Below are 15,113 nucleotides of genomic sequence, written 5' to 3'. Positions count from 1 at the left end.
TGAAAAACACTGGGCTCCGTAAAGGTAATTTAACCTAAGACAAGAATCAGACTTCCAAAGACACATAAATGCTCAAATCTATTCTGGGCTATCCATGAATCAACTGCAATGGGACACAATTTTGCAGCTTTTTCAGAGATTTCCTGAGGTCAGGGGATTTTTCACCAGGGAAGAGGATGGGCTACATTCAGCTAATGTCTTCGTTCAGTTACTCTGGATGGTAATAAGATGCAAATCAGAGGTTGATGTAATTGGAGATTACATCAGGATCCCCCCAAGGTTTGGATGAAGTAAAGAAAGAATAACTGAGCTCTGTTCTGAGTGTTCCTCAAATGACTGTTGTAGTCTGTAAAACTCAACTCACATTCAGCAGCATTGCTTTGGAGTAAGTTTTTCAATCATTTCACCGGAAGGCATGCTACTCTTTTTTATACCAAGTACTGTTAATTTGGTGACCTTTTCAGAGCTTATTTTTGCAATGCAGTGCATTTTGGGTTAAACTATGATTAGTGTTAAAAGATCAGAAACTCAAGATTTTTAATTGAAGCAAATCACTTTAATGAAAAACGATCACACTGGCTAAAAGTGTTGTCTTGTTATAGCAAGTGCTAGGAACTTGGAAGACACAGCAGCATTACAAAATATTAATGAGTAAAATGAACCTCATCTTAAGAAGGGGGAGAGAACTTGTAAGTCAAGGTTCTCTGTTACAGATGTTTTTTTCCAACAATAAACTAAATGTAACCAGGCAATTGTGGCAGATCTGCAGCAGAGACCATGGTGTTTATTGTTTTGAGAGAGCAAAGTACACCATCTTTTGTTTTTAAATAATTTACAGGAATTGATAAAAACTGAAATCACTATAAATTTATAAACCTGCAAGACAGAAAATTTTCAATATTAAGGCTTATACATTTTAGTAGATCAAGTAAATTAGTCCAACAGGCTACATTGGTTTACCAAACTCTATGAGACATTAAAAGGAACAGCAATGCAAGAAAGTTGGGAATATTGCTCTGCATTTAAAGAAACAGCATTTCGGAAAATGCTAGGCACAACTTTGACAAAAAACATTTTTGACACAGACTATTTTAGCTTCACACCCTGAAGTGTTGTACTGGATTTGAAACAAGTGGAAAATTACTCCTGTAAAGATAGTTATTCTTGCAACTGATCAGCTAAAGCGAATAGTTCAGAACTGTTGAGGAATCACCTGACATGAAATGATCAGAACAGCTGATCATTTGCAAAGTGAACTCATTTGCAAATTTCTGACCTACTGCAAGTCTGAGTGGTTCAAACAAGATAGTGATGTCAGGAAGAGGTATCTAACATACCAGTAAACTGTCTACTTTGGTTTTAGTGAATTTAATTGGCTTTGGTAAAAGTTTCAAAACCTCAATACTAGGACAAAATTGCAGCAGCGATATTGTTCTAACAAATACAGTATTTTCTCAATTCATCATCCTGACAAAAGAATCACAAGTCTGCAGCATATGTTTATGAATACATATAATCCCACAAAGATCAACCTATGTTCATTTTTTGTAGCATTACCCTCATCCAGTTCTTGGTCCAGAACATCAAAAATTCTTGGAATATTTTACTTCTCAGTACTAAGTAAAACGATGTTAACGGTGCCTTTTATTTTCTTCAAAAGGATATCTTTAAGCAGCAACAAAGTCATCTGTAACTGGCTCAGTTTTTACACAGAAAAAAGGACTGAAGAGAGAGGAATGGAAACCTGGAACTGTACTCCTAAAACTGTGCACCCCCAAGAAAAATCCACACGTTTGTAAACGAACAATGTTCAATTCCCTTTTAGTATGGACGGAGCCCATATCTAAAAATGCAGACACAGGCTGTGCATTGTTAGGCACGCAACAGTGGTGAAGAGGCACTGGCCAGTACTTGTTCCTTTCCCAAAACAAGCAACATGCAGTGGGACATGTGCTAGCTTGCCCTTAGAACTGCCTGCATTCAATGCAAACAGGGTGTGAGAAATATGACATAATTATGTTTCCTCTGGACTACCAACATGACTTTAACCCACCTCCAAGCCCTTTATTTTCCAAATGCAGACATAGTGGTATTGGTCCCATATACCAGTTTAAGATGACTGAGAGACAACTATGCAATGGAATAAAAGGCCTGGTATTTCAATTCTATCTATAAAATTAGACTATAATTTCTGATATTGTATGCAACAGAATATTTTTTTTTCCAATTGAGTCAAAAGTAGTCTTTGGCATCTGTAAACTTTTCTTTTTTTCCCCCCTTTCAAAAATTAAATACAGAAAACATCGTACCATTTATAAAAATACAGTTTAGGACAAGCTCCTCATTTCCCTGATGTAAAATTTCACAATTTTAAATGAACTGTAAACTTAGTACATTCAAAATATAAAACTTCTGAAGTTTTGGCAGTCCAGCATTTGGGGGCACAGAAAAATTATTCGGAAATCTTTACATAGTGGAACATCTTGCTAAACTAAAGATCTTTACTTGTCTTTTACCAGGAGGAAAAAAAAGGCTTCCGGCTATGGAAAGTCTGTGTAAATGCATTGCTCAAGGGAACGATCCTTCCTTGACTTCCACCATGACTTCTTTCCACAATCACACGAGGCATCTGGACAAGCTGAAGAGGACTTCTTTCATCTTTTAATGCCTGAGTAAGGTTAAGTATCTGCAAATATTGAAAATGAATGATGCTAAGATAGAGATTAGTACTTTAGCTTAGCCCTACTGCCGGTAGAAACCGTCTGTCCTAAAAGTGATCCTGGTGATATGCATGCCCTATAGTAACACAGACACAAGACTACCACCAAACATAAAAACTCACTGAGAAATCTTCAACTCTACTCTACCCTACCCTACCCTACCCTACCATATCATACCATACCATACACCATACCATACACCATACCATACCATGCCATGCCATGCCATGCCATACCATAGGACTCAAGAAGCCCAATCCCATCTTCATTTCAATGGCAAAATAACCTTTTCTACACATTATCCTAGAAAGCAATTTCCACTATAAGATGACTTCAGGACTACCACTAACCATAAAAATCACTGTAAAGCTAACCCTCACACCAAATAAGCTTAGCTCTACCATTCTTTATAATCATCCGAAGCTGAGTGAATAGTGAGGGTTGCTAAATCCTCTACAAGACAGTCAGCCCAGTCAAAAATCTATTCTGCAGGTCTAGGAGAGCATTAATCTCCAGAACATTTTATTATTAGTTACTTGGCTTTATTGATGATAATACCTACCAGTTCTAATTTTATGCAATGTAATTTACAATAGAGTCCTATACAGGTAGTCCTCACTTACCAACTGCTTGTTCAGTGACTGTTCGAAGTTATGATGGTGCTGAAAAAGGAGATTTACAGATGGTCCTCAAACTTGCAACCATCACACTGTCCCCACAGTCATGTAATCACAATTTGCGACCTTCACAGCTGGCTTCTGACAAGCAAAGTCAGGGGGAAGCTGGCAGGAAGTCACAAGTCATGTTCACGTGATGCTGTGCTTAATGACTGCAGCCAGAACTGATGCTGTAAGTTGGATGCAATGTGACATTTCATTTTCTGACCACCTCACTTAGCGATGGAGTTGCTGGTCCCCATTGTGGTTGGTAAGTGAAGACTACCTGCATTTTATATTTATGAAGGTTTTCAGATTTAGGATGGAAACAATGCTCCTCTTTTACTGCTGAAGGAAACTGTCATGAGACCATCTATTTTCCCTGTATCTCTCCACAGACAGGTTCTTTGGGGGTACATGACCCTCCAAAGCTGATTTTGAGAGAACTGCAGAAGTGAGAATAAACTGCACCCTCCTAGTTTTGGGGATAGAATCACTTATTTTTTTCTTCAGAAGGAAGAAAACTGGATTCTATATTTAGGCCTTTTAACTCAAAAGAAACTGGTACAAGTATAAAATGCCAAAATATATATTTAAAACATACCATCCAAGAGGAAATATCCTTACCTGTCCTCTCATCACAGATATTTGGTTTTCAAATGTAGCTTTGTCAAACCCTTTGTCAGTCTTTATTGGAAGAAAAATAAATTGATTTGAGAAACTTTCATAATTCAAATCAGATCCACCTATAAATAACCAGATTTAAAATAATATGCAAAAAGCTATACTGAACCATTAAAATTTTTGCGGAGGGTCCAATTAGCCTTATTTTGACATTTCACTGTATTTGCAGTTCAGAAGAACAAATGTGGCACTTTACTGCCAACTACCATGCCACGTTAAACAGTTTTGCCCAAATTACTTTTGACATTACCTTAAAAAGTTCATAAAGATCTTCACAGAGATCCTGCACAAAATTCATGTCAGAAATACGAGGAAGTATCAAATCTATTGTCTCTTGAGAAAAAGGGACCTTTGCTTGTGGAAGCCAAGCCCAGTGGAATGGATCTAGGAGAGGATAGAAACAAAAAGGGAGGTGAAGGGAAATCTTTCAAAATAAACATGTTGAATTTAACTTTTCAGATGTAATGTTCAATTAACTGACGTTAGGAGAAGTAATTTCCTTATAATCTTTTCTAAAACATTAACTTTCCATCATGTCCAACTATCAAACTTGTTCCATAATTGAATACTCAACATTTCTTGCAAAGTCACATTTTTATTAGCTTGATTATTAAAACTGACATATAAATACAAATATCTAAATATAAAGCAGTATAATCAAAACAAGAAGCCCAGCAGTCAGTTAATAAAGAAAACAAACATTTTTTGTATAACTTCCTTAAAGTTATAATCACATTTTTATCTAATGATAAAAATTCAAGAGAAGAATCCTAGCAATCTTGGCATTAGGAATTCCTAAAGGAGTGGGTATCACCAGGTGAGTTTTCTATTCTATGAAGCTGTATTCTTCCCAACTTCAATAAAAGCAATAGGATGACACTCCCACTAGATCTTAACATTATCTTTGTGGCACTTTACAAGATATATAAGCAAAAGGCATAATTATCAGTTAAAGCCTCATGAAAGAGAAGCTCACACATTCAAAACTCACATGCTCTCCACTCATCAGGATGCTTGAAAGGAAAAGCTAGACCATTATCAATTGCTGCAATTTTAATGATAGGTTCTTTTTCATTAATCCACTGAATCTCCTATTGGAAAGCAATTTAAAAACAAGTTCAGAAGCAACCAAGGCATATTCAATACTGAAATAAAAATTAACACTGGAACAGAATAGTAAGTATGCTCAATATACATAAGGCAATATGTAACGTTAGCACGCAGCTTTACTATTCTTCAATAATCTAGCATGAGTATATGAAATTGATGACTAAGGAATATTACGCTTCGTTTAACTCTATCCTATTCCATAAGAACACAGGATGTGAAAGAAAAGAACTCCTGACTTCATAAAGTCAGATACCTGTCAAACTGAACACAAATCACATAAACTATTGAATTGATCATACTGTATCCCTGTTATCAAAACAGAAGATTCTTTGTCCTACCTTATCAGAAAGATCAGTCCCATCGCTCGGCTTTTCATATTTGACTAACCAATTATCGTTGCCTCTGTCTTCAAAGAAATTAGGGAGAATCACAATTAAATGAAATGCAAAGGTACTGCAGTAAGTCTGCCACAGTAATGAAATACAGTATAAGCTATTTTAGCTTTCAACATGTTTAAAGATCTGGGCCTGTTATTTAAACATAAATTGCAGAAGGAGTATATTTCTGGGTTCTTTTATGAAATAATATTGATCAGAAAATGACCTGTGCATGATTCTCTACGTATTTTGAGATAAAACACAAGCTATTCTATATGTTTACATCAGCGATCCTCTGTCTTTTTGGGCTTATGGAATTTTGTGAGCATGTTATGGGCTGCTCTGGTGGGCAGAGCCAGTCATAAAACACCCATTCATCAGAAGGCAAACTAGTGAAATCGCGCCCCCAAATCCCACTAGTTCCCAGAATATTCTGTAGAGTGTTTGCCTTTGTCTTTGTATCGAGCAGTTGGGCACAATCTCAAGGGTGAGCCACCTACCCAATTTTATTTTCAAAGAATGCTTTTGAGATCTGTGATGTGTGAGGATGGGGATTTGCAGTCTCCTAGCTTCACATTTAGCTTTGGTTTAATTAAATGATTTTTAAACATTTTAAAATCAGGTGACAAGAGCCAGTTTGGCGTAGTGGTTAAGGCAACAGGCTAGAAACTGTGAGATTGTGAGTTCTAGTCCTGCCTTAGGCACAAAGCCAGTTGTGTGACCTTGGGCCTGTCACTCTCTCTCAGCCCTAGAAAGGAGGCAATGGGAATGGCAAACCACTTCCGAAATCTTGCCAAGAAAACTGCAGGGACTTGTCCAGGCAGTCGCCAGGAGTCAACAATGACTCAAAGGCACTATGTGTGTGTGTGTGTGTGTGTGTGTGTGTGTAAATGAATAAAAATAAAAAAATCAAGTGAGTCGCTACCAAGGGAGATTTTGGTAGACACAGTGATGCCCACTGTTGCCCTGTTGGAACCCTGTAGCTTATAAACTCTCCTAAGGCATCGTATCCTGCCAGTCACTCTTGTCTGAAGAAGAAAGGTACAATATCATCCCGTTTTACAGGATAGGTCACATGTTTATTTCTAATATAGGAAGGTTGTTCTGCCTTTCTGCTAAGAATGTGAAGAAGGGATAAACTGGTTCCATGTGTCATCAGAACTAAAGGCAGGGGAGTTTTCAGAAATTGTTTTTATCCTGAATTATCTATGAGAAGAAAAAAGGAGCAGCCTGTAACATCATATCATGAACCAGCAGATAAACTATTGTCATTGTTTTCTTTATTCTTTAAATTCTTTGAAAATAAATACAGAAAATAGCAATAAACAAAAGAGCTATTCTACCATATGGGCCAATTAAAACATTATAATTTAAAAACAATTAAAATTAACAGGATCCTGATCAAGACAGCACTTATTCATGATATATTATGTTTGATATAGTGTTCATTATTTAGGTCAGCAGCATCAGCTTCTTCTTTCCATATAGAAAGATCTGAAAATCACAAAATAGTAAATATTTCCACTCCTTTCTATCATCTTAAGAACCAAGATAAAAACTAGAATCATACTAGCCAAGCAGCAGTGTACCAAGAGTATTAATCTCACATGGTTTTCCTCCTAAATGCAGTGGTAATTCATGCATACTGTCTAAGCCTCAAAGAACATGGGAATTTTTAGCCCATCTTCCTCTGCTTGAATCTGATAAGAATTCAAGAATAATACTGTCATAATAGATGAGAAGAATGAAAAACGATTAAATACCAGTATTTCTGATAACATAATCAAGCACAACCAGCTTTTCAAACTGTGACTGAAACTGCTTCCTTGTATTCTCAGGCAAGGGATCTGTTTCAAATTTCCTGAGCCAATAGTCAGCCTCTTTGTAACCTTCAACGAAAAGCTGAAAGGAGCCAACCTGCAATTTAAAACCAATCCTGCATTTATGAACAGACCTGAATGTATAAAGCATCTAAAATGTTCTTTATACGTGAAAGCAAATAAAGACATTAAAGCAAATGCCCTTTATAAGTATAGCCATGAGCTTAATCAATATAAAAAAAAAATATTGAAAAAGCAGATTCCACTTTTAAGTATCAGATTACAGTTTGTTTGAGAATGCCTTCAGTTTCAAAAGTATTTTTAATCTGAAAGTTCTCTGGGGCATGGGGAATTAGTACCATGGCTTCTAACAAACAGGACTGAATTTTGTCCATGTTTTCTTGAATTTTTTAATTAAATAAATACACTCTGTTAAGGAAATACACTCTTCTAGCTTCAGAGTTCCGTTGTGGAAAATACAACCCTTACAGTATTTTAGTGTTACATTAGAATTTAAACTTTTCCTTCTTATTTATACAACCACCCGTTCTTCATTATTTAAAAATTATCCCAAGGCAGGAGTAGAAGGAAAGAACAAATCCCCAAACATTTTCAGGACTGCCAAGGGTTTACCTTAGGAGGTAGTCCAATTCGATGAAATTTTTTGCCAACTTTTGGCACTTTTTCTAAAGCGTATTTTTTGCCTCTTGATTTTGCACGATCTATTGCACTGTAGTTGAATGTCTCGCTAACAATCCAGACAACCTTAGAACATAGAGAGCAGAATAACATTTAACATTTTTAACTATGATACTGTATTCACTATACCTACCTACCTCTTTATTAAGCTACATTTTGTCTCTATCCCTTCTAAAAGATCAAGGATCAAAATGTTCATCTTCCTCTGCTACATCCCCAAATGGTCAGAGGACAGTCAACTAAGGCTCCTTAGTGATTTCATGCTCTTCTTGAATGAGCTACATTCAGCAAATGAGTAAACCAGAATATGAGGGAGCATCCTGGAGGAGGAGCTAAGAGGCATGTATCAGTTTGGTAAAGTGGTCATTTTTAACTGTTTGTGGCAGTTACGTAAACTTAAAGGATGCCTTTTAAATTAGTGCTTAGCACGGATTGTAAATGTATAGCCATCAATAAGAGAAGTTTCTAGCTGACCTCTGCTGCAGTTGCTAAGCCAAAGCTAGTAATTATTAAATTCCAGCAATATTTTTATTAGGCCAGTTTCAGGGAATTACAACAGAAAATTGCCAAAAAAATTCACAAGTTTTCAAATTTCCAGATTTGCAAGCTATTGCAAAAAGGAGGCAGGAAAGGGCGTAATGGGAGTAAAATGGGTGGCTGGATTCACCCTGAAATCAGGAAATCTGCATGACTGGGGGGAGGGCTGCAGCTTCACCCCCATATCCATAACGTAACAGTGTATCCATAACATGTTCACAAAGTTCCAATAGGACCCACTAGCCAGAAAAGTTAAGGATCCCTGGCCAAAAACCAGTTACTTAAGCCAACTTTCCCTCTTGTGCTGACATCTCCAAAAGACACCAAATTCCCACTGAGATCAGTCTTCTGCCTAATGAACTCCAAAAGCCAAAACTATTCTCCCAGTCTGAAAATTAGTTTAAAGATTTTTATTTCAACATTTACAGTTGTGACTAGAATTACTTTCCTGCATGCTCAATTCGTGTTGCAAACCACTCTTACCTTTGTCTTAGGTACCACTCCTAATCCTAGTTTACTGTCCACAAGATAGGCACCAGTTTCAGAGAGATACCCCTGATTAGGAACAAGGCAGCCTCTGCCAAAACAGCAAGGGCAACAGATTTTGTGGAAATATTTGGTCCACTTTGGATTTAGGTGACCATAAGGCTCTTCAGATTTGGGTTTAAATACTCCAATAATTTTCTAAAGGAGACAAAAGGGGAAGAATGCATAAGGAATCATAAGGGAAGCAATCAAAAAAGTGTGCACTTGTTCAATAGTCGTGTGTGGAAACAGTTTACAAGAACACATCTTAGAAGATAAGCGCTGCATGGCCTTAGCTGGCTAAAGCTACACTTAATTCAGTATCACTAATGTTAAGTGAGTACAATGCTACGTGCTAAGTGATACAGTTGCATTAAATCTATGATATAAATGCTATATAGGTAAAGTAGAAAAACCCTGTAATATAGAAGCTATATGACTGGCTTCTGCTGAAGACCCTAATAGTTCCTACAAAAGCCATCATACAACCATAGTATTATCTCAACTCATCAAGTACTCTACACACACACACACAATTTTTTAAAAATACACACATAAAGCTCAATGCAGGATCACAACATTTGCTCTGAGATGTTAAAAGTTATATAAATTCAAAATTCATTAGAGGTTGAACATCAAAATATAAATGGCTCATACATTTGCAACTCAACCTTCCAAAACATATATACATGTTTTAAACCATTAAATCACATTAAATTATTAAATAGATGATGTTTCATTTACACAACATCCATTAGCGGAATAAAAAATAGCATTCCAAAAATAAACCAAAAGATCGATGTAATACTGTTGTTTGGGAGTGCCATTGACTTCAGATGGGAAGGAGAGATGACAATGCAGCTAAGTCCTGGCTTTGAACCTGAAGGAGTAATAAAACTGGCAATTTTATTACTCTCAAAGCAATGAGATTAAAAAAAACAACAACAGACATATGATGAATCATTAATTATCCCTCAGACAGATTTTTACTTCAGCATCTGAATTTGCTCTTGCTCTCCAACCCGATGCAATCACTGCATGCTCTCCAACTGTGGTATAGTACTGACTCTAATACAGTGTCAGTAAGATTATGTATATTTTGCAATACGAAAAGCTGGCATACCAAAACCAAACAGACTGAAGTTGAGAGACAGACAAGATGGTAACTAAAGATAAACAAGAGCAGGCTTTGCTAGTTATGCTATTACAGCGTTATGCTTTAGTGCAAATTGGGTGCTGGTGTGGAACCAGAGGCACAGAAATAAGCCACGCCTGTACTAAATCTTGGGCCCATTTGTCTTCTTTAATAAGGGATGGCCTCAAGTAAGAGAATGTGGAGACAAATATCTGAAATTTAAAATAGAATTGCATGGATACAAGGAGAACCACTGAGTTACCTGAAATCAGAGGCTGCAAGGCCCAGTTGCTAATGACATTATTTCTAAGGAGCTTTGGAGCAGACAGCTGCAACGTTTATCTTCACGCCAGAATTCATTATAATTACTTCCAATTTAGCTCCCTTACTTTTTTACTTTCTTTTGTCTCCTATGAATCTTAACCCTTGCAGACATTTACAATTATTATTTGCCGAGTTCGTGTTTACTTCCTAGAAAAGGAGGTATTATTGCAAAAACCTAGTGAAGAGGCTAAATAGCAGTAATTGCAAGGGGACACACATAATTTTATTGAGGAAACTGTTTTGCTGGGAGAGATGCTCTGGGATTCTTTAAGGAGAAGTTATGATACTATGGCATCTCATTTTGTTTAATGTTATCTTAATGTCCTTTCATCCAAATCTCTTATGCCCTCTGATGGTATTGTCATGTATCACATGCACTTCAAGTGATGATGATGAACTTTATCTTACTGGTCTATCAAGCAATCTTATTTCATTGAATAAATTGTTTTATTTGGTCCAAAAACTGTTGTTGATCATGGCAAAAGGCTCTCTTCTAATGCAGGTAGTGCCACTCAGTTATATTGTTTCAACACAAGTGGCAGTTTGTTTATTTATTTATTTATTTATTTATTTATTTATTAAATTTTTCAACCGCCCATCTCCCTCCAATGGGGGAACTCTGGGCGATTCACAATATTAAAAACATAAAATATATAAATACATAAAACCTTAATTAAAAACATTACTAAAATGTTTTTTAAATATACTATACTAAAATATCACCTACAATTTACTGGTAAGTGGGATCTGTAGAGGAGATCCAGAGGAAAACAACCATTCTGTTTCCCAGGGAAAAGATACAATGATCTTATGGATTAGCATCCTTGTTCACTTCAGGTTACAATGTTTCTAATTTATACCACAAAAGGACTAAAACCTTGCCTCTATTAACTTTTTGCAATCCAAGTACTCTAGGTAATCATATATCCCAAACACTTGTCAGTTTTGATCAACTATGATGACAGCTGAAGATCAACCACAACCTGGGAATCTAAAGTTGGGAAACATGTATGTGCATGCCCACACTTATACATAAAATGTGCCATCAAGTTGGTATCAACTCTTAGCAACCACATAGACTTTCATATAGAATACAAACATGGACTTTTGAAATACACACAGAAATCAGATCCTCAGTCTGAAGTATTTTGACCCTTTATCTGTAAAGTAAGAGGATTATTATAGGACAAAAATGAGACTTTCCTTACAATTGTTCATGAAGTCTGTAGAAATTTCTATATAAAATTAACTGAAGAAATATTGACCTGATAATTCTCCATACGTACACAACAAAAATGGAAAATTCTAGGTAATTATGACTAAAATGTCCAGGTTGCCTCCATCCAAGCTCTGTTTAGCATTGTGTATGAACTAGAACTGCATGTTTGTTATTCTCCTAATAACAAATCATAAGCCAAATCCTGGCTCTTGCGTAGTAGGAGAGGAAGAAGGGAGGGGTACCCAAATGTACACAATGCTCAACAAACCATGGATTTGCTCAAATCTGTTCAGCAGTCCTACTGGCAAGAGATGGCAGTAGGAAGTAGTGCACACTTGTTCATTTCTGATAAGCTACAAAGAAAGAATTCTGGTATCACTGTGTGCAAATATGCACACTCCACCTTGGCCATGCCAAATTTTATACAAGATTGTTCAAGTGTTTTATATTATAACATATACACACAAAGAATTCTGACCAAAAGAGCACTCACTCTCTTAGAGTCTTTGACAAAGTAGCTTCCGCTGGAACCTTGGGAGATTCTTTCTGGAAAGACTTCATTTTCTATGGCTTGTTCCACTTGCTGCATGATTTCAGCAAATTCAGGATCATCCAAAAAGAAATTCATCTCTGCAGTACTTCCGACATTTCCTGTGTGTACTATGACAATTAATTTTAAATTAGTGCTGTGATTTTCTCAGCTCCATTCCCCTCTCTTCATCTCAATACAGGTAGTCCCCAGTTTAAGAATGAGTTACGTTCCAAAAGGTCTGTCCTTAAATCGAATTTGTATGTAAGCCGGAACAGTACTATTGTATAATACTGTATAAGTAGTATTGTGTAATGAATTCAAACCATTGTGTATTTAACTAAAATTTTGCCACAACAGGCTCTGTTCTTAACTATGGGTTGTCCTTAGACTTGGTGCTCTTAACCCAGGGACTCTCTGCATACAGTTAACACTGGCTTACTTTACAATAAGAAAAAAAGGGACACAAGAGAAATGCCAAAATAACATCTATTGTTGTTGGTACAATTGCTTAACATAGCTACTTTGTTAGAAATTTGTCCATATAACTGTTGGAATTACTGAATTGTAGTCCACATAAACGCAAGTACAACATGTGGAACAAATTCTATCAGACTCAGATGGAACACCATTTACACATGACATCTATATCCCTGCTTATCTCCCAGGAGATTGAATGCAGCACAGAGGTTCCATTTAAATTTTCAAAACAAACCTGTGAAGTGGAATTCCCTGAAAATGAGCAACGGGCTCCAGTTCATCCTGTGCACTTGGGGACACTACTCTGAGTCTGCCCAGTTCTAGGATGCTAATTCCTACATGACACTGGCAATGAAGGAACAGCACATAAAAGATTCCCTAAGCACGCATCGAGCTTCAAAGTGGTCTTTTTCCTCTTTTTTTTAAAGTTTACTTAATTCACATCTCTTCCAACCTCCAGCCCCAAAGGGCAAGGATAAGGCTCAAAAGCAGACGCGTTTACCCCTACATTACATGTTTGGGGGGGGGGGGTTGAGTGCCTTTGAGCCAGTGTTGACTCCTGGTGACCACATGGGCAAGTCCCTGCAGTTTTCTTGGCAAGGTTCCTAAGGTTAAGACAGAGGGACTGTCTGGGACTAGAACTCACGGTCTCCCAGTTTCTAGCCTGGTGCCTTAACCGCTACAACAAACAGGCTCTCTACATTAAATAAATACACAATAATAGTAAAATAAATACAGGGCTACATGCCCGCAGGAATTCGATGAGAGGCTGCATCTACTCATGGCAATCCCCCCCCCCGGTACTTTGGGGAGGAGACCCGCTACTACCCCTTCTTTGGAGGAGGAGGAGGAGGAGGAGCAGCAGGTCTTGCCCTCCCGTAGCCACGCCCCCGCCCCCCGCGCACGCGCACTCTGTCTCCTCACGCACCAACGCGCTTCTCCCTGGCGACGCCGCCGCCACCGCTCACCTGCGCCCGCGCGGGCCCGCCGGCCCCAGCCCACCGCCGCCGCCGCCGCGCCCAGGAGCGGCTCCGACTCCTCGTCGTCCCCCTCGGCCGCCTCCTGCTCCTCGTAAGCTGCCTCGGACGGTCCTCGGCCGGCGGGGACGCGGACGGCACCGCCGGGAGCGGCCCGCGCCGCCCGCCCGGAGACCACCACGGCCGGCGGGTCCGTCTCCAGCTGCAGGAGCTCCTCGTCGGCCTCCTCCTCTTCCTCCGCCTCCGGGGAAAGGACCGGGCCGGCCTCCGCCATGGGGGCCCGCGGAGGCAACGGCCGCTCCCTGTTTCGAGCGCCGGCCCGCTTCGGACGGCTGAGGGCGCATGCGCCCGTCCGGCGGGGGCGGGGATTCTCGCGCCTGCGCGCATCGACATCTTGGCGCGAGGGAAATCGGCACCCCGGGCGGGGCAAGAAGGGGGTGGGGCTTTGCTGCCGGCCGCGTCTCAGCCTTTCCGCACTCCGCCAATACAGGAAGGAAACTCGGTGCCTTCCAGTAAAGGGGATTCGGAGCAAATGCAGGACGAGTCACACGGTGGAGTCCTGCACCGGTCCATGTTGCAAATGCATCGAGCGCCCTGCCCGAAGCCCAGGCCCTGATCCGCTTATTAGGGAAATGCTGGTCTGTATAAGACAAGGGCACGTTTATAGTGTCCTTCGTGGGGTGCATCCTTAAATAAAATGCGCCATAAAGCATTGCAGCCATCATGCCATTGCCAATAAGGAACTCATTCAGCACTTCTTGAATAAGTGCATGAACGGCCAAATGCCCTCCTCTTTTCCAATCAACACCGTGAGTATGTCAAAAGTGGAGCAGAATATCTGGTTCCCTCCTATTACGGTTAAGCTGAATTGCAAGCTCCTATGGCTTTAATGTCGAGCCACAGCACAATAAAAGGAGTGCACTGAAAAGGTCCATTAGCCCCTGACAAATGGTTCCAACCTTGGAATTATTTGACCTCAAAAGGATTGCTTCTGAATTGCCAGTGCGTCTGGTTTCAAGGCAGAATGTTTCCTGGTGAAACATTTTGCATACCCTTACTCATTTTGAAAGAAAACAGGCGGTTTCAACTGTGCCCTATTTGTATTTTCTTAGAAGGCCTGTTGGGCCAAGATGGATTATAAGCACACTGGCAAATAAAAATTGTGCCAAATGCCTTTTCTCACTTTTAAATTAAGAGAATCTACTGATAAGTAAATAAATAAAAACAACCTAGACACCCATTACCTGTCCCTGGCTTAGATGAGTAACTAATGAAAGCATAATATATGCCTGAAACAACCCCGATTATATTTCAAGAACAT

General features: G+C 38.9%; 1 protein-coding gene across 1 annotated transcript; it reads right to left on the bottom strand.

Moving 5' to 3' along the window:
* Window positions 1–534: 534 nt before the first annotated feature.
* PI4K2B (phosphatidylinositol 4-kinase type 2 beta) lies at window positions 535–14,147 on the bottom strand. The gene is made up of 10 exons (XM_088131553.1): window positions 13,784–14,147; window positions 12,300–12,466; window positions 9,087–9,287; window positions 8,001–8,132; window positions 7,311–7,464; window positions 5,509–5,576; window positions 5,052–5,151; window positions 4,311–4,444; window positions 4,004–4,063; window positions 535–2,686 (listed from the first exon to the last, which is right to left on the bottom strand). The coding sequence occupies exons 1-10, from the start codon at window positions 14,064–14,066 to the stop codon at window positions 2,513–2,515; spliced, it is 1,473 nt and encodes a 490-aa protein (XP_087987679.1). The 5' UTR covers window positions 14,067–14,147; the 3' UTR covers window positions 535–2,512.
* Between the last annotated feature and the right edge of the window lie 966 nt (window positions 14,148–15,113).

Source organism: Python bivittatus, unplaced genomic scaffold (assembly GCF_059951505.1).
Source record: "Python bivittatus isolate LINGU-HERP-01145 unplaced genomic scaffold, Pbiv_v1 ctg000960_np1212, whole genome shotgun sequence".
NCBI lineage: Eukaryota > Metazoa > Chordata > Lepidosauria > Squamata > Pythonidae > Python > Python bivittatus.
Note: the sequence above shows the minus strand (reverse complement) of the source record. Positions and strands in the feature narration are given on the sequence as shown.

Coding starts and splice junctions, on each gene's coding strand:
- PI4K2B (XM_088131553.1), bottom strand. CDS start 14,066: ATGGCGGAGGCCGGCCCGGTCCTTTCCCCGGAGGCGGAGGAAGAGGAG. Junction 5,152..5,508: donor GGACTGATCTTTCTGATAAG/GTAGGACAAAGA, acceptor GCTTTCCAATAG/GAGATTCAGTGGATTAATGA. Junction 4,445..5,051: donor TCCTGATGAGTGGAGAGCAT/GTGAGTTTTGAA, acceptor ATCCTCTCCTAG/ATCCATTCCACTGGGCTTGG.